We start from the raw sequence: 20,189 nt of genomic DNA, 5'->3' as shown, positions 1-20,189 counted from the left end.
TTTCTACAAAAATTTCTCTGTTTCATCTCTTTATACGTTGTAAGCTTCTCTCATGAGTTTTTTGGAATAGGTCAACTTGTAGAATTTTCATATTTTTTAAATTATAATTCCACAAGTACAATTTTAAATTCATGCAAAATTTCAAGCACTTTGCCCCATCTCAGATTGCAATCAGAATTTCAAAATTTGCTCTTGAGACATTTATTAGGTTTACAGAAATATGTGTACAAAATTTCATAATTCTAGCATTAATAGAAGCTGAGGAAAAGGTACATAAACTTTTAAAAAATAAACTTTTCAGGAAAAGCAATTTAAAGTTCAACCAAACTATTTCCCTTATGTCACTTCTTCAGAAGGCACCACATTTGTACTCTGGGTCATCTTTCCCTTCAAGGCTTCTCTTCTGGATTCTAGTTGTCTGTCTTCTTTCCTTTACCAGGTCTTCAACTGACTTTTCAGCTGCAGAGACATGCTGTAAATCTATTTTTCTCAGGATGTCTTGAGTAAAATTTCCTATCTTGAAGCCCATTCTTTCTAATACCTTCATCCTCCTGACATTCCCATCATTAAATACAATAACTGCATCATAAGTTGCAATTCTGACAACTGCAGCAGATGCAAATGTGTTTTTAGGGCATCGTTTCCATATGAGTGAACTTAGAGACTCATTTGGATTTTGGGTTTTGCCATGAACACACTTTTTGAAAAGTGCAGGATCAGCCAAAGATGATCTATAAAACCAAAGAGTATGTGTATCACGGTCTTCTAGATGTATGCCGTACATGTTTGGTTGAAAGTAATACACAGGTCACTGAGCTGGTATTGAAGTGCTGCTTCAAAATGTGCGCGTGGCAGGGAGGCCGCGTCACACTTTTAATTAATTTTCAGGCAATTCAGATGCGATTTCAACATTGAAACTTTGGGAACTTATTGTTCACGAGTTGTATTGACAAATAAAAAATAAATCGAAAATAGACAGATTTGGTCAATTTCATCAACAACCCTCCTTAAGGCTTTACTAAATATCTGAACTATTATTTGATAGGCCAGTAACTATATGCAGAAAAAGAGCCTGAGTATGAAAAAAATAGGGGAGAGATGAAACCTTTTGAAATAGCTTCAGTTTGATGTTTTAGCTAACATATTAAAAGTCCCCGAAGCTTCAGGCTGTGGAATTGGTGTTAAAATGTCATCAGTATGGTTGCCACAAGAATTTCTATAGTAATTTTTAAACAGCTATAAACTCCCATATAATAAACACAAAAAGGTAGTTTTTGCACCAAATTATAGAGAAATAGTTGAAAAATGTCTATGTAGCAATATCTAACATTTCTTCTGAGTTATATTGACAAAAAATAAATAAAATAAAAAATAAAAGAAGTTTAAAAAATCAGTTTTTCAACTGTTTTCGAAGTTTGTCTATCAATAACTAGGTAGTTATGCAACATACTGACAGTGTTATTTCATTAACTATGTAACACATTCTTAGAGCTGTAAACCAATACCAACACATCTTCACTATCATTAATAATAACAGAGTTATCTGAATTTATTTACAGTAAGGTGTCGTTATTCACTAGCCAGACTGATTTTGTAGTAGAATTTTCCTACATTTTTTCAAGCAGATATTTTTAGATCTTATGTTAAGAGTTTCTATTATATATGAATAGTCTCCAGTGATAGGGAAACACATGTTTAGTTCATCACTGGAGTATTCCTCAAGAAGGCATATGAATATCTTAAACAACAGGCAAAAGGGTGTTAATGAAATTTGTGTCGAAAGGCTGCTTTCACAGCAATGAGTTTGGGGACTTCGTTGTTTAACTGGAACCTGATACTGAGACTACCACTTGGGATTTTCCTATTTGTTGCCTTTATTATTGAACTAACAAATCTGTGCATACAAAGACCTTTAAAATGTCCACAATATTTTATCACTTTTGATTTTATTTTAACATTTCTAAGTTGAAAAACTATGAATAAACTAAAAATTTATTTGTGTTGGTGTGTTGCTATGTATACTTTAAATGCAGGTTGATACAGTATCTAAAATAAATGATGCTCCTTTTGCATCTTTCATGTTTCTGAGTAACTGGTCAATTTTTTTGCATTGTGGAGATGGAAGAGATGTGCCTTATTTGCAATGAGACCTTGCTGTCACAAGAAGAAACAGTAACTGCTAATCATGATATCAAAACTCTAGTGGAAAGCAGTCTACAGTGTATACATGGATTACTAAAAAAACTGGAGAGTGTTGCAGCTGTCCGGGTACATGTGAACTAGCGTAGAAACTACGTGCGTCTGAGGAGTATTGTGACTTTCGTTCAACACTCTCCTTCAAAAATTCCAAAACTGAGATCCAGTGTCTCTACCTTTGACTTCAAACAGCACTGCCTCTTCTGTGGAGAGGAATAATGATATAAATTTGCCTCTCGACTGCCGAAATGTTTACAAAGTGTGAGCCATAAAGAGCAAATAGTCTACTTTGGGTGCCACTAAATCTCATGATGATGCTAGCGGTCAAAATGTGACAATTCAAGTGGAAAGTGTTACTGCTTTAGTTGCTGTTGAAGCCAGATACCACAACAGCTGCTACAAGAAGTTATTCTTCAGAGTAAGTTGTGATGCTTGCGTAAACCAATGAAGACTTCCACAAATGTTTAAACCATGAACTAACAACTCAACCCTTATTTTTGTTTGATGACTATTACATGAGAAAAACACCAAAATCCATACTGTATGATATATTAGATAATTGTAACCAAAGCGACAAGTAACCCTCTCCTCCTCAAGATTGTGCCTGTGTTGTAGATAGTTGATAGTTACGGCGAAGAGTTGTTTGGCCACTGTGTCCGACTTACAAAGAATTATATGGACTGTACTGTGTCATTTTGTGAAAATACTTTTGAAATAACTGTGTTTCCATCTTCAATGGTTATTCCATGCCCACTACAAAAAGTGAAGAGCACAGACATCACACAAACAGTCAGTCCCTTGACATACTTTTACACTTCACAGAAAATATAATGTGCATGGTGGGCCAAGAAAACCTTGATTTACTGCTGGTTTACGAAATCACTGGGAGTTTGGTGCTATTTTGACACAGCAAGGGCAGGCTGATGCTAATACACTGATTGTTCAAACAGCACTGGAGATGGCAGGAGAGAAGGCAACTGTGCTGGTTGGCACAGATGTCGATTAACTCATCCTAATTAGACTTGCTGCTGGTAATGTGCCCATTTACTTCCAAAATTTATCCATCGGAAAATGCCCTTAATGGACTTAACATATTACCTCTCTTTCAAACACACCTGGAGACTTATATCCAGGGATGCTATTTCTACATTCTGTATGGGGGTGTGACATGACATCATCTTTGTTTGGCCAAGGGAAGAAAAAATCATTCTGACTTCTCCACACACAGCCTAATCTATGGGAAATTACTTCAGTATTCAATAATCCCAATGCAAATGCTCAAGAAGTAAAAGAAGCAGACAAGCAGTTTCTACTGGCATTGTACGGTGCTTCGATATCAAAATTTCCTAAAAGCAGTGGAAACAAGTCCTATCACATCTCACATGGATCTTGCTCAATTTCCCCAAATATCTGCAGCGGCAAACAAGCATTCAAAATGGTTTTACTTCAGGTACGCAGCAATGAAGACTTGCTACCCACTACATGAGGATGTGTCTCCAAAAATGGTTTTCTGCAGCCAGTTTTAACTGAAGAAAGACTGCCAAATACATCTTAAAGTTAATATCTTTCAAGTGAGAAACTGGATGTGAACAAAATTGTCATTGTTGTTGTGTTACTTTACAGTATTCTGTTTTGTGCAGATACTGCTATTTTAGTGGGTGTAGCAACTCCAATATTCCAGATTTCGATGATGAACCTTCTGTGCAGAAGTCTCCATTATCTATTAGTGAGAAAGAGATTCAGATGCTTGAGATGGGACTCATATTTTTAATAGCAAATTTGTGAAGACATTCAGCTATTCACAGTGTAACATGCATAATCGTTTGTACAGGTTGAAAAAAAAAAAACCAGCCAACCACTTGCAACTGGTTGGCTAATTTTTTTCAACTCTTCAAATTTATACAGTTGTTCAATTGCAGCCATCTTTACGATTCTGATATTCATTTGTGGCACTCCATACCGACGTTAGTGTGCTCTTTGTTCATTTTTTTCCATGATGCATTAATTATTGCTGGTTACAGTGTACCTTTATTAGGTGATTCAGTGACAAAATGATACTGTCAGTAATGGTTACTTTTTGTCAAAATGATTTATATCTCACCTTTATCCAGGCAGAAAAGCTGACAAGACAAAAATATAAATGTAATATACAAGAATGCATCCCTATCATTCACATAATTTTTTAATACAAATCAAACAATGGAAATCCAGGCCAGAATTTAACAATATTATGTAAAGGAAAGTTGCTACTCACCACATAGAGGAGGTGCTGACTCGCAGATAGGTACAACGAAAAGACTGTCACAAATAAAGCTTCCGGCCATAAAAGTCTTCATCAGCAATAGACGACACACACACACACACACACACACACACACACACGTCTGCAGTCTCAGGCAACCGAAACCACACTGTGAGCAGCAGCACCAGTGCATGATGGGAGTGGCGACCGGGTGGGGGTAAGGACAAGGCTGGGGTGGCGTGGGCGGGGGAAGGGGTGGCATGGCGGGGGTGGCGGACAGCAAAGTACTAGGGTTAGATGGATGGCAGGGGAGAGGTGGGGGGGGGGGGGGGGGGGGGAAGGGAAGTAATGAAAAAGGAGGGAAGTGTAAAAACTGAGTGTAATGGTGGAATGATAGATGTGTAGTGTTGGAATGAGAACAGGGAAGGGGCTGGATGAGTGAGGACAGTGACTCTCAAAGGTTGAGGCCAGAAGGGTTATGGGACTGTACGATGCATTGCAGTGAAAGTTACCAGCTGCGCAATTCAGAAAAGCTGGTGTTGGCGGGAAGGATCCATATGGCACAGGGTGTGAAGCAGTCATTGAAATGAAGGATGTCATGTTTGCCAGTGTGTTCAGCAACAAGGTAGTCCACACTTGTTTCTTGGTCGCAGTTTGTCGGTGGCTATTCATGCAGACAGCTTGTTAGTAGTCATGCCCACACAGAAGGCAGCATAGTGGCTGCAGCTTAGCTTATAGATCATATGACTGGTTTCACATGTAGCCCTGCCTTTGATAGGATAGCCAATTTTCATGACTTCATGACTGGACTGGAGTAGGTAGTGGTGGGGGGATGTATCGGACAGGTCTTGCATCTAGGTCTGGTTGGTTGGTTGTTTTTGGGGGAAGAGACCAAACAGCGAGGTCATCGGTCTCATTGGATTAGGGAAGGATGGGGAAGGGAGGCGGCCGTGCCCTTTCAAAGAGCGATTTAGGGAAATCACGGAAAACCTAAATCAGGATGGCCGGAAGCGGGATTGAACCGTCGTCCTCCCGAATGCGAGTCCAGTGTGCTACCACTGCGCCACCTCGCTCGGTTTGCATCTAGGTCTATTACAGGGGTATGAGCCAAGAGGTAAGGAATTGGGAGCGAGGGTTGTGTAAGGATGGACAAGTATTTTGTTTAGGTTCGGTGGACGGTGGAATACCACTGCGGCTGGAGTGGGAATGATAGTGGACAGGACAGTTCTCATTTCAGGGAATGATGAGAGGTAATCAAAACCCTGGCGGAGAATGTAATTCAGTTGCTGCAGTCCTGGGTGGTACTGAGCAACGAGGGGAATGCTCCTCTGTGGCTGGAGGGTGGGACTTTGCGAGACAGTGGGAGACTGGAAATATAAGGCATGGGAGATTTGTTTCTGTACAAGGTTGGAAGGGTAATTACGATCTTTGAGAGGGACCGCTTGTCACTGGGGATGTAACGACCACTGGTAGCTCGGCTGTATGGAAGGTACTTCTTGGTATGTAACGGGTGGCAGCTGTCAAAATAGAGGTATTGCTGGTGGTTAGTAGGTTTGATATGGACAGAGGTACTGATGTACCAATCTTTGAGGTGAAAGTCAACATGTAAGATAGTAGCTTGCTGGGTTGAGTAGGACCAGGTGAAGCAAGTGGGGGAAATGTTGTTGAGGTTCTGGGGGAATGTGGATATGGTGTCCTCAACCTCAATTCAGATCGCAAAAATGTCATCAACAAATCTGAATCAAGTGAGGTGTTTAGGATCCGTGTTTTCAGGAATAGTGCACCCACTGAGAGAATCTCTGCTCTTGTAGACCAACACCTTCAACCTATTACTCGGAATCTACCTTCTCATATAAAAGATACCAACCATTTCCTCCACCGATCACATTCCTGTCCCTTTACCACACGGTGCCCTGCTTGTCAATATTGATCCCACCTCCCTTCCTAATGCCCGTGGCTTTACCGCTGTTGAACTGCCGTCTGCTTCACGTCTGCTGTGCAGCGAGCTAAGTTAATTTAAGTATTAACTGTATTTTTCTCACTTGTCACTTCTTCTTCCGTGTGTATTTGCTTTTAGGAAGCTTTAATTGTCTGGTGCTATTAATAGTGTTCCATAGATTTCGTGTTTGTTTTGAATACAGTCAGAGAGAGTCCCTTTAGTCAACCATAGTGCCAGTAGTGCTAGTGTTTGTTTTCAATACAGTCCAGAGACAGGTAGTGCTATTTTCATTGTTTTCTACAAGAAGTGGCTAGCAACCCCAGTTTAGTGAATAAACAGCCGCCTTTAGTGAATTAGCAGTCTAGTTAAAGGTTGAACAACTCTCTTCAGTAAATTGATTCCTTAGGATGGATAGGATGTGTGACTGCTGTGTACGGACGCAGGAGGAGCTGGCCACTGTTCACGAACAGCTGAGCGTGTTGATGGCCGCGGTCAGCCGTCTTCAGGCTGCTGCCTCGGAGTGTAGCGGCAGTGGGGAGTCTGGTGCGTCGCAGGGTACACCCCAGGTGTTACATGATTCACACACTGTCCCTGCTGTCGAGACATCTTCGCCGGTACCGGGTGCAGTTGGGCCACCCTCTCCCCAAGGGGAGTGGCGGGTTCAGCGGCGTTCGCGGCGCACGAGGCGGAGGGTCAATGTGGAGGCTGGCCGTGTGGCATCGCCCGCTCTGCCTGTGAGTGGACATGTGGCTGCTCCTTCAGCAAGGTCCGAGCAGGCACAGGGGGGGAGGGGTTTATTAGTTATTGGGAGCTCCAACGTTAGGCGGGTGATGGAGCCCCTTAGGGAAATAGCGGGAAGGTCGGGGAAGAAGGCCAGTGTTCACTCTGTCTGCTTGCCGGGGGGCCTCATCCGAGATGTGGAGGAGGCCCTACCGGCGGCGATAGAGAGCACTGGGTGCACCCGACTGCAAATTGTTGCTCATGTCGGCACCAATGACTCCTGCCGTCTGGGTTCAGAGGTCATCCTCAGTTCGTACAGGCGGTTGGCGGAATTGGTGAAGGCGGAAAGCCTCGCTCGCGGGGTGGAATCAGAGCTAACAATTTGTAGTATCGTTCCCAGAACCGATCGCGGTCCTCTGGTTTGGAGCCGAGTGGAAGGCTTAAACCAGAGACTCAGACGATTCTGCGGAGATCTGGGGTGCAAATTTCTCGACCTCCGCTATCGGGTGGAGAAATGTAGGGTCCCCCTGAATAGGTCAGGCGTGCACTACACGCCGGAAGCGGCTACAAGGGTAGCGGAGTACGTGTGGAGTGCACATGGGGGTTTTTTAGGTTAGAGAATCCCCTCCCTAGGCCCGACAAGACGCCTCCTGAGACGCGGCAAGGTAGGAGTAGGCAAAACGCAACAGGGAATAACAATATTAATGTGCTAATAGTAAACTGCAGGAGCGTCTATAGAAAGGTCCCAGAACTGCTCTCATTAATAAACGGTCACAATGCCCATATAGTACTAGGGACAGAAAGTTGGCTGAAACCAGACGTAAACAGTAATGAAATCCTAAACTCAGATTGGAATGTATACCGTAGAGACAGGCTGAACAGTGAAGGGGGAGGCGTGTTTATAGCGATAAGAAGTGCAATAGTATCGAAGGAAATTGACGGAGATCCGAAATGTGAAATGATTTGGGTGAAGGTCACGGTTAAAGCAGGCTCAGACATGGTAATTGGATGTCTCTATAGGCCCCCTGGCTCAACAGCTGTTGTGGCTGAGCACCTGAAGGATAATTTGGAAAATATTTCGAGTAGATTTCCCCACCATGTTATAGTTCTGGGTGGAGATTTTAATTTGCCAGATATAGACTGGGAGACTCAAACGTTCATAACGGGTGGCAGGGACAAAGAATCCTGTGAAATTTTTTTAAGTGCTTTATCTGAAAACTACCTTGAGCAGTTAAACAGAGAACCGACTCGTGGGGATAACATATTAGACCTTCTGGTGGCAAACAGACCCGAACTATTTGAAAAAGTTAACGCAGAACAGGGAATCAGCGATCATAAAGCGGTTACGGCATCGATGATTTCAGCCGTAAATAGGAATATTAAAAAGGGTAGGAAGATTTTTCTGTTTAGAAAAAGTGACAAAAAGCAGATTTCAGAGTACCTGTTGGCTCAACACAAAAGTTTTGTCTCAAGTACAGATAGTGTTGAGGATCAGTGGACGAAGTTCAAAACCGTCGTACATTATGCATTAGATGAGTATGTGCCAAGCAAGATCGTAAGAGATGGGAAAGAGCCACCGTGGTACAACAACCGAGTTAGAAAACTGCTGCGGAAGCAAAGGGAACTTCACAGCACACATAAACATAGCCAAAGCCTTGCAGACAAACAAAAATTACGCGAAGCGAAATGTAGTGTGAGGAGGGCTATGCGAGAGGCGTTCAATGAATTCGAAAGTAAAGTTCTATGTACTGACTTGGCAGAAAATCCTAAGAAATTTTGGTCTTATGTCAAAGCGGTAGGTGGATCAAAACAAAATGTCCAGACACTCTGTGACCAAAATGGTACTGAAACAGAGGATGACAGACTAAAGGCCGAAATACTAAATGTCTTTTTCCAAAGTTGTTTCACAGAGGAAGATTGCACTGTAGTTCCTTCTCTAGATTGTCGCACAGATGACAAAATGGTAGATATCGAAATAGACGACAGAGGGATAGAGAAACAATTAAAATCGCTCAAAAGAGGAAAGGCCTCTGGACCTGATGGGATACCAGTTCAATTTTACACAGAGTACGCGAAGGAACTTGCCCCCCTTCTTGCAGCGGTGTACCGTAGGTCTCTAGAAGAGCGTAGCGTTCCAAAGGATTGGAAAAGGGCACAGGTCATCCCCGTTTTCAAGAAGGGACGTCGAACAGATGTGCAGAACTATAGACCTATATCTCTAACGTCGATCAGTTGCAGAATTTTGGAACACGTATTGTGTTCGAGTATAATGACTTTTCTGGAGACTAGAAATCTACTCTGTAGGAATCAGCATGGGTTTCGAAAAAGACGGTCATGTGAAACCCAGCTCGCGCTATTCGTCCACGAGACTCAGAGGGCCATAGACACGGGTTCACAGGTAGATGCCGTGTTTCTTGACTTTCGCAAGGCGTTCGATACAGTTCCCCACAGTCGTTTAATGAACAAAGTAAGAGCATATGGACTATCAGACCAATTGTGTGATTGGATTGAGGAGTTCCTAGATAACAGGATGCAGCATGTTATTCTCAATGGAGAGAAGTCTTCCGAAGTAAGAGTGATTTCAGGTGTGCCGCAGGGGAGTGTCATAGGACCGTTGCTATTCACAATATACATAAATGACCTGGTGGATGACATCGAAAGTTCACTGAGGCTTTTTGCAGATGATGCTGTGATGTACCGAGAGGTTGTAACAATGGAAAATTGTATTGAAATGCAGGAGGATCTGCAGCGAATTGACGCATGGTGCAGGGAATGGCAATTGAATCTCAATGTAGACAAGTGTAATGTGCTGCGAATATACAGAAAGATAGATCCTTTATCATTTAGCTACAAAATAGCAGGTCAGCAACTGGAAGCAGTTAATACCATAAATTATCTGGGAGTACGCATTAGGAGTGATTTAAAATGGAATGATCATATAATGTTGATCGTCGGTAAAGCAGATGCCAGACTGAGATTCATTGGAAGAATCCTAAGGAAATGCAATCCGAAAACAAAGGAAGTAGGTTACAGTACGCTTGTTCGCCCACTGCTTGAATACTGCTCAGCAGTGTGGGATCCGTACCAGATAGGGTTGATAGAAGAGATAGAGAAGATCCAACGGAGAGCAGCGCGCTTCGTTACAGGATCATTTAGTAATCGCGAAAGCGTTACGGAGATGATAGATAAACTCCAGTGGAAGACTCTGCAGGAGAGACGCTCAGTAGCTCGGTACGGGCTTTTATTGAAGTTTCGAGAACATACCTTCACCGAAGAGTCAAGCAGTATATTGCTCCCTCCTACGTATATCTCGCGAAGAGACCATGAGGATAAAACCAGAGAGATTAGAGCCCACACAGAGGCATACCGACAGTCCTTCTTTCCACGAACAATACGAGACTGGAATAGAAGGGAGAACCGATAGAGGTACTGAAGGTACCCTCCGCCACACACTGTCAGGTGGCTTGCGGAGTATGGACGTAGATGTAGATGTAGAACACTACCTTTCCCAATGCCCAACAGACTCCAAACCAACAACCTCCTTCCTAGTGGCCCATGACCAACTATGTCCTCACCCACAATTACTAATACTATGAAGGCATTACCTACAAACAAATCTGGGGTATGGCAATGGGCACCTGCATGGCACCATCCTATGATAACATATTCATGGGCCATCTAGAGGATTCCTTCCTGAAAACCCAGAATCCTAAACCTCTCAACTGGTTAAGATTCACTGATGACATCTTTGTGATCTGGATTGAGGGTGAGGGTACCCTATCCACATTTCTCCAGAACCTCAACAACTTCTCCCCCATTTGCTTCGTCTCGTCCTACTCAACCCGACAAGCAACCTTCCTAGATGTTAACTTTCACCTCAAAGATGGCTACAACAGTACCTCTGTCCATATCAAACCTACTAACCACCAACAATACCTCTATTTTGGCAGCTGCCAGCCATTCCATACCAAGAAGTCCCTTCCGTACAGCCTAGCCACCTGAGTGACGAGCAGTCCCTCTTGAAATATACCAAAGGTCTCACTGAAGACTTCACAGACTGTAATTATCATCCCAACCTTGTACAAAAACAAATCTCCCATACCTTATCTATCCAGTCACCCACCACCTCCCTATGTTCCACTGTCCAGCCACAGACGAGGATTCCCCTCTTAACTCAGTACCACCCAGGACTGGAGCAACTGAATTACATTCTTCACCAGGGTTTCGACCACCTCTCATCATGCCCTGAAATGAGAAATGTCCTGCCCACTATTCTTCCCACCCCTCCCACAGAGGTATTCCGCCGTCTGCCGAACTTACACAATATAGTCGTCCATTCTTACACAACCCCTGTCCCCAACCCTTTATCTCATGTCTCACACCCCTGTAATAGACCTAGATGCAAGACCTGTCCCATACATCCTCCACTACCACATCACCTATGCCATCAAAGGCAGGGCTACCTGCAAAACCAGTCATGTGATCTACAAGCTAAGCTGCAACCACTGTGCTGCATTCTATGTGGGCATGACAACCAATAAGCTGTCTGCCCACATCAATGGCCACTGACAAACTGTGGCCAAGAAACAAGTGGACCACTCTGTTGCTGAACACTCTGCAAAACATGATATCTTTTATTTCAATTACTGCTTCGCAGCCTGCACCATATGGATCCCTCCCACCAGCACCAGCTTTTCTGAGTTACACAGATGGTAACTTCACTGCAATACATCCTACATTCCCGTAACCCTCCTGGCCTCAACCGTCATTAGTCACTGTCCTCAACCATCCACAACCTTCCCTACTTTCATTCCAGCACTACACAGCCATACAGCCATCATTCCACCATCACACCCGGTCTTTTTACTTCTCTCCTTTTTGCCCCCCCCCCCTCCCACTCTCCCCTGTCAACCATCTAAGCCCAGTACTTCGCTGTCAGCCACCCCCACTATACTACCCTGCCCCTCCCTGCACCAGCCTTCTTTTTACCCCCACCTGGTCGCCACCCCCATCATGCACAGGTGCTGCTACTCACAGTGTGGTTTCAGTTTTAGTCATGCATGCGTGCGTGTGTGTGTGTGTGTGTGTGTAGGGTGGGGTGGGGATGGGGTTTGACGAAGGCCTTACTGGCTGAAAGCTGTATTTGTGACAGTCCTGTTTTTGCACCTATCTGCGAATCAGCATCTCCACTACATGGTGAGTAGCAACTTTCCTTTTCATTAGCTCTAATTTTAGCCACCAGGTGCAAGGCTGGCACTGATACTGAAAGGTAGACGTATAGAAATATTTCCACCTGGGATTGGTTAGGAACAGAATATGGGCAGAAAAGATCAAAAAGGTGAGAAATACATAATGTTCATTTTATTTTCAATCACCACTAACATAATTTTGTTCAATATGAGCATCAGAGACGTCAACGAGATGCTATACAAATCCGTATTTGCACCTTGTGGCCAGTATAAATCGTTTCTGCATTAATGCATTAGCCCATCTACCAAGTTTCACTGTCATACAACAATTACACAGCCCATTCTGGACCTCAGTGAGTAGCTGCACTTTAATTACAACCACCTGGTATATGCCTGAAATAGGGGCATTCACCATCTTGACATTATGGGTCAAAGCTGGCAGACGGTACCGCAATCTTATGTTGCCCATAACAAACTAATGACCCTAAAAATGTGAGTATCATTAAGAAAGAGATTTATTGCAGATGTTAAGGTGCTGAAGTCAAGTATAGGAGAAGCATGGTCAAATCACTGTCTGACCATATAAGACACAATTTCCTAAATTACTTAACATTCCTTAAATATGACTAAGAGCAAACATTAAAATCTCAAACAATTCCAATTATTATGATGTTAATACTGCTATACATGAGAAAGGATGCTGCATACTTTTCCTGCAGAACTTATAAAATCTGTTGATTGAACACAAATGCGTATGCATTATATTATTTACGCTGGGAGGCAACAATTTTCAAAGGTGCTGGGTGCTTTCTTGTTTTCTGGTTTATTTAGCACACATTCATTTTTCTATATCCTACAATATCACATTTTGTAGCAATTCTGTAGATTCATGATGAATTTTCTTATTCTAGAAAAGAACGTTCCAAACAATTTGCAGAGTTACTTCACAATCTGTGTGCAAGCCATTGCACTTAAATAAAGGTGTATAGCACTTTGCAAGTATCCTTAACAGACTTACGGCAGAAATGAGTCCCCCAAGCTGAAAAGTTTCCTCGTGACACATTCCTTTTATTCTGTCCAATGTTCTCTGCAGAAGTTTAGAGACTCATTTTTGTTTTTATATTTTCTCACCAGTTTTCCCTGAATTACATACAGAATCATTCTATGGCCAAGTAAGCTTTGGCTCACTTGATGTCACAGACCCCCAATAAATCGTATAAAATCAATCAGAAAACGCACAAGAGGAAGATCACAAGGCCAATCACAGCAAAACTAATAATGTTTCTAGATGCAAGGAAGTATCGAGGAAGCACTGAAATCTCGAGCAGATCAGAACCTAGTTTCCTTGACCTGTTATGCCAATGTGTCAAATAACAGAAGGTGATTTTCCAAAATAATGACGTATGTTACACTGGTCAATACATGTGAAATCTACCAATAAAAAAATAAAATTTGAACCTTTGTGATTCAGAATTTTACAGTTATTTCATTTTATTCTACCTATTAGAATAAGATAAAATTCAGAATTAATGATTTTGTTGGGCAATTTCATTTCTGAGGTACCATATTCATTTTTAAATTTTCTGAAATTGTCTGATTTTTAGCACATTTCTAACCATAAAAATGGCCATATCTCAAGAACTATTTGACATACAGACTCAACATTTATATTATTTTGTTCACTTTATTATATGCTTTAAAAATATGTGCTACTTGGCCAATTCCATTTTAATGCTAAATTTTCCCAAACCAAAAGTTTTTTTTTAACTTTGAAAATTTCAAAATTGTATTTTTTAATTTAAAAAACAGTACATAAGTCATACATTATTTGTTAATACAGAATGAAATTTTCACTCTACAGTGGAGTGTGCGCTGATATGAAACTTCCTGGCAGATTAAAACTGTGTGCCGGACCGAGACTCGAACACGGGACCTTTGCCTTTCGCGGGCAAGTGCTCTACCGACTGAGCTACCCAGGCACGACTCACGTCCCGTCATCACAGCTTTAATTCCGCCAGTACCGCGTCTCCTACCTTCCAAACTTTACAGAAGCTCTTCTGCGAACCTTACAGAACAAGCACTCCTGAAAGAAAGGATATTGCGGAGACATGGATTAGCCACAGCCTGGGGGATGTTTCTAGAATGAAATTGTCACTCTACAGAAGAGTGTGCGCTGATATGAAACTTCCTGGCAGATTAAAACTGTGTTTATTTGTTAATATGTATGACAAATTTTATGATAGTGTTCCAAAGGGAACAGACTTAAATTCTATTTCACTACTAAATTCTATTTCACTACAATTGCCAGCTGTACCTCAGCTGCACAAGGTTTACAGCTGGTTCATAAAAACTACAATTACAAGGAAATTAGTGAGTATTAATTAACCACTCTTAGGTTCATCATTTTAAAATTTTACTAAACCATGCTTAATAACAATTAACACAAATATTCTAATGGATAGTACACCTTTTTCACTTTACATAACTTGATTTATGTACCTGTTCATATCTATAGAACAACAGAAAATATGTATTACCAATATTTACAAAAACATTCATTTCCACCGACAGTAACTGTTCTTGTCATATTCCAACATGTACATTCTACTTTTTATTAGACAATTAAGCACCTTAAATTGTGTCACTGGCACATTTTTGCCATTTTGTCACATGAAGATGTTCATATACAGTTAAACAAGTGGCTTAATAAATGCACCTAACTAGGTGGTTTTCTTCACACATGTATTAATCAGATGTGAAAGCATAGCATGACTCAATATTACCTTTCGCCAAATTGTTTGAATGAGATAAAGCACATATGTTATCAGTCACTTTTTCTATGTGACAAATGATGTGCATGCAATATAAAAAAGGAGACTGGCAAAAAGATTTTATAAAGCCACAGCAGTCACAGAGAGAGGGATTATGCATTTATTCCTATGAGAAAAGCCAAAGGTTAAGCAAAAATTGTTTCTGATTTTAAGGATTTTGATGCTATAAAATTCAAATACATCCAGGTGCAGTGTCACGCTTTTGAACAGATTACAGGGCTTATTGCTTGTGCCTATGACAACACACAGTAGATCACTTCATCATGAGATGAAAAAGGCGAAGTAAACCTTTTATTTACGCATCCTTGCGGATCACCACTGTCTTTTTCTTAACAAAGATGACCAGATAATTTGACTGTACCAAAAAAAATTCACACTTTGTAAATTAAATCCCACAACTGTCAATGGAAGAACAAATCTATTAAATAAAGAACTGCAAAAAGTCTCCCAGATTATATTGGAAAAAAACATGTTGTTACATCAGTAATTTATCATCACTGCTCAGGAGAACTAGGTTGTCTTATTTGAAAGAAAACAGCGATACATAATTCAACTTTAAAAATATTGTTCCTGGATGACCATCTCATGTTGCAGATGAGTGAAAAGTTTATGACTGGAAGGCATTCAAATAACACACTGTTACATATAACGGCTACCCCACTGTTTAATTAAAAATAATACTGATTAACATGAATGTATTTTTAAATTGAGGTATAATTAAGTGAATTATTCACAGTCTTTTTTGAGCATGTGTTGTAATAGTGAAAAAATATTTTCATTTTAATGTGAAAAAGCCAAATCTGAATTCAATATGTGTGTTTAATTATAATGATGTAAAGAAACCAATTGTCACTATATAAAAATCAATGATTTGACAGCCTTCTATGTGTTTCGATCTTTAAGGTTTGCATGACAACTTAGAAGGAAGTCCAATAGACTATGTACCAGTTCCTGCATTTAGCAGTAAAATGAAAGTTATATGAATATACGCTATGTGATCAAAAGTATCTGGACAACGCCAAAAACATGTTTTCCATATTAGGCGCATTGTGCTGCCACCTACTGCCAGGTACTCCATTTCAGTGTCCTCAGTAGTCATTATACATCGTTGAGAGTGCAGAATGGGGACCCTGTGGAACTCACGGACTTCGAAAAGTGGTCAGGTGATTGGGTGTCACTTGTGTCCTACGTCTGTACATGAGATTTCCACACTCCTCAACATCCCTAGGTCCACTGTTTATGATGTGATAGTGAAGTGGAAACGTGAAGGGACACGTACAGCACAAAAGCGGACAGGCCAAAGCCTTATGTTGACTGACAGAGACCACCGACAGTTGAAGAGGGTCGTAATGTGTGTTAAGCAGACATCTATCCAGACCATCACACAGGAATTCCAAACTGCATCAGGGTCCACTGCAATTACTATGACAGACGGGAGGTGAATAAACTTGGATTTCTTGGTTGAGCGCCAGTAAATGCAAAAACAACACCTCGCTTGGTGTAAGGAGCATAAACATTGGACAACTGAACAGTGGAAAAATGTGTGGAGTGACAAATCACGGTGCAAAATGTGGCAACTCAATGGCAGGGTCTGGGTATGGCGAATGTCTGGTGAACGTCATCTGCCAGCATGTGTAGTGCCAACAGTAAAATTCGGATGCGGTGGTGTTATGATGATGTCATATTTTTCATGGAGGAGGCTTGCACTCCTTGTTGTTGTTTTGCATAGCACTATCATAGCACAGGCCTACATTGATGTTTTAAGCACCTTCTTGCTTCTCACTGTTGAAGAACAATTCGGGGATGATGATTGCATCTTTCAACATGATCGAACACCTGTTCACAATGCACAGCCTGTGGCAGATTGGTTACACAACAATAACATCCCTGTAATGGGCTGACCTGCACGGAGCCCTGACCTAAATGCTACAGGACACCTTTGGGATGTTTTGGAATGCCAACTTTGTGCCAGGTTCACCAACCTACATCGAAACCTCTACTCAGTGCAGCACGCTGTGAAGAAAGGGCTGCCATTCCCCAAGAAACCTTACAACACCTGATTGAATGTATGTCTGCGAGTGTGAAAGCTGTCATCAAGGCTAAGGGTGGACCAACACCATACTGAATTCCAGCATTACCGATGGAGGGCACCACGAACTTGTGAGCCATTTTCAGACAGGTGTCTGGATACTTTTGATCATATGGTGGATGTTACCATGGGAATATCAATATGATATTTGTCACACACATGAACAAAAATATACAACTAATGTACCTTTTTTCAATAAATAAATCTGATTTTGCAATTTCCAAAAATTAACAAAAGCCTGATTTGGGAAAATTGTGCACTATTATGAATATCATCAAGTAGCAAATACTTTTAAAGCTTGTATGAAACTAAATAATGTGGTGTAAGTTTTAGTTTTGCAAGTCAAATAGTTTTTGAGAAATTGTGATTTTAATGTTTTAACAACCAACAAAATACAAAATTATGTAAGCTTTAAAAATTAATAACTCAAAAATGAAAGGTCCAAAAGATTTTTAGTTGTGATTTTTTCTGCAAACAACTACCAATTCAAATGTACAAAAAAATTCAGAATCTGAAGTATCAAAGATTAGACAAAGTTCGTTTCACAATCTGTAGATTGGTCCAAAGTAGGCTACTACCAATCCACAAATGAACATGCCTAGCCTCTTGATGGCAGTCAATAAAGGAACTGAGAACATAATAAAAATCCACTGTCCCTTCCACCAAGCAGAAGCATTGCATTATAAGGTGATCATTCACATGCATAGAACTGAACTAAGAATTGCTTGGGGACAAGAGGGGAATCAAAAAAGTCTACTAAAATTGTTAATGGGCCCTTCTATTCTTCTTCTAGGCATATGTAGCCCATCTATATGGGATGTATTTATTTCAAGAATATAACTGCAGGTCTCAGGTTCAAACACGCAGAAGCAGCATACAGAGTAGCTGATAAGGTCTTAAATTAGATAATTGCAGACAGCTGTCTTACAATCATGTAAAAACCCACATTATGCACTACTACAACTTTTCTTTTTACAATGTAGTCGCTAAACAAGGCATTCTACAACACTCTTTTCAACATGCAGCAGTACATTGTACTAATGTATTTTGATTAAATTACAAAGCAGTTTTAAACCCACTAAACCAATAGCTTTTCTTCATAAGTGCGCGCATAAATTGCAAAATATATAAATTATCCGGGAAAGCTCTCAAAGAGAATGACTCAACAATCCAATACGATTCGCTTCCTGTCAGTGGCATTTACCACACACATTCTATTTCCTCATACATTCTACTTATTTCGTATTTAAACTGCTTTATGGTTTATTAACAGTTTGAAATAATCTTCAACAATGTACTACTTCCTAATGAATATATTCTTGAGCAACCTTAACATTACACACAAAAATAAATACGTACCAATGAATCAATGTCTTTACTGTCTTCTTTAAGGAACTTCGGAGGGAAAGGTTTGAGACAAGTGTCATGCCTGTAATGCTGACAAGCAGCCACAAATAAACTCCATTTCACGTCCGCTGCTAATAAATCTTTTTCCAATAAGAGTCTAAGACTAGCCAGTTTCTTATCCGCAACTGTAGCATCGTTTTCAGACTCTGGAGCATCGTCTTTCAGCACTTCAGCAGGAGGAATATCTAAGGCTGATTCTGCGGGGACATGTTCTGCCTCGCTCTTCTCCATGAGAAATTACTAGTTTCGATAAATGAAACTTCTATTGGGCAATTTTGTTAACTCGGTATGGCTTGTTATGTATAGTAAGGCAAACTTTCACATTGCAACAGGATTTTTATGCACCCAAACACAATTTGATGACCTCACTATCGATTTTGATAATAAACATCCAACGAAGATTTCAAAATGCCAACATTATATCGCTGCAATACTGCCAAAGAGAATCTGTTTTACAAATTCTTTGCATATCCGAACCATACATCAGTGGCCTAAGTAGATTATACATTTTTAGTATCCATATTCCGTCCAATGCATGAAGTTAAAATTTTAAATTATGCCAATTTTTGTACTAATGTGTTTAGTATATCCCACAGCAACAATGACTTGTATCGATGACAGTTTTAATGACAACTTATTACCAGATTATCATATCTGTCGAACCTGCCTACTTGGAACAAACGCTTGATTCATACTGATACAACGAAGGAGATGTCAATGAAAGCAGCTGGTTCACTTAGTGTGATTGTAGGCTAGATTTAAACGAACACTAATATGCTACGTAGAACACAGACGGACTTTTCTTGCTATAATGCAAAGGAAAGGTGAGAACGCTTGCTTCCCTGTCTTATATGAAATATGAGGTAAAGTGAGATATACAATGGAAGGAACAGGGAAATCCTTACTGGTTTCAACTCGTGAGGTGGAACAGGAAAATTAATTGACTGAAAAGTAATAACTGCGATGCGCGGGCTGGACTTTTGTGTTTTGCTAACATCCATAAAAACAACTTTCGTCTGACTGCGGTTCTGCATGGTATTATTTGCTCCGATTTCGAGCCTCCTACTATAACACGTCCCTAACCTTATACATTCTAACCTGTCAAAACAAACCCTTGCTCTTGGTTATGACCAAAGATGGCGCATTTGATCGTGTGTTCTCGGAAATCCACGGTAAACACGAGAAATGAATATGGCCTCCATGTTGCTGTAAACAATGTTTTTGACTTTTTAGGCGTTTATAGTATGTGCTTTTCAAATCGTTCTGCTTGAAGGATTTGTAAGTGTTCGTGAGTTTCGAAGAACATCATTACTGACGCATGCATACGAAGTCAGATGTCCGCATTAACTACTCATTCTGTACCAGGTAAGGTACTTTAATGCAGACGTCCTTGATTGTTGTGAAATTAAAATATGTTTCAATAATATTAAAGTTGCTTTAAGGGAAAATAAGATACTTGGAAGGTTTCTGTAGCTTACACTACCCTGCTAAAAATGTGGACCACAAAAGCTGCATTGTACCGAAGCATGCTGTTACGGGATTGCGGTAATGTCACCACATTATGTTTCAGCTTGTG

General features: G+C 40.8%; 2 protein-coding genes across 3 annotated transcripts in view; one reads left to right on the top strand and one right to left on the bottom strand.

Moving 5' to 3' along the window:
- Positions 1-19,738, bottom strand: part of LOC124798711 (protein mono-ADP-ribosyltransferase PARP16) — a 57,199-nt gene extending 37,461 nt beyond the window's left edge. Inside the window, exon 1 of one of the 2 annotated variants that reach the window (XM_047262228.1) lies at positions 18,566-19,738. In XM_047262228.1, coding sequence (XP_047118184.1) covers positions 18,566-18,844 — 279 coding nt within the window. In that variant the 5' untranslated portion in view covers positions 18,845-19,738. The remainder of the gene's footprint in view (positions 1-18,565) is intronic. The other variant, XM_047262227.1, reaches the window with a different exon arrangement.
- Positions 19,739-19,779: 41 nt separating this feature from the next.
- The window catches only part of LOC124798710 (aryl hydrocarbon receptor nuclear translocator homolog), a 530,653-nt gene continuing 530,243 nt past the window's right edge, over positions 19,780-20,189 (top strand). The window contains exon 1 of the mRNA XM_047262226.1: positions 19,780-19,978. Coding sequence (XP_047118182.1) covers positions 19,948-19,978 — 31 coding nt within the window. The 5' untranslated portion in view covers positions 19,780-19,947. The remainder of the gene's footprint in view (positions 19,979-20,189) is intronic.

Source organism: Schistocerca piceifrons, chromosome 5 (assembly GCF_021461385.2).
Source record: "Schistocerca piceifrons isolate TAMUIC-IGC-003096 chromosome 5, iqSchPice1.1, whole genome shotgun sequence".
In the NCBI taxonomy this organism is placed as follows: Eukaryota; Metazoa; Arthropoda; class Insecta; order Orthoptera; family Acrididae; genus Schistocerca; species Schistocerca piceifrons.
Note: the sequence above shows the minus strand (reverse complement) of the source record. Positions and strands in the feature narration are given on the sequence as shown.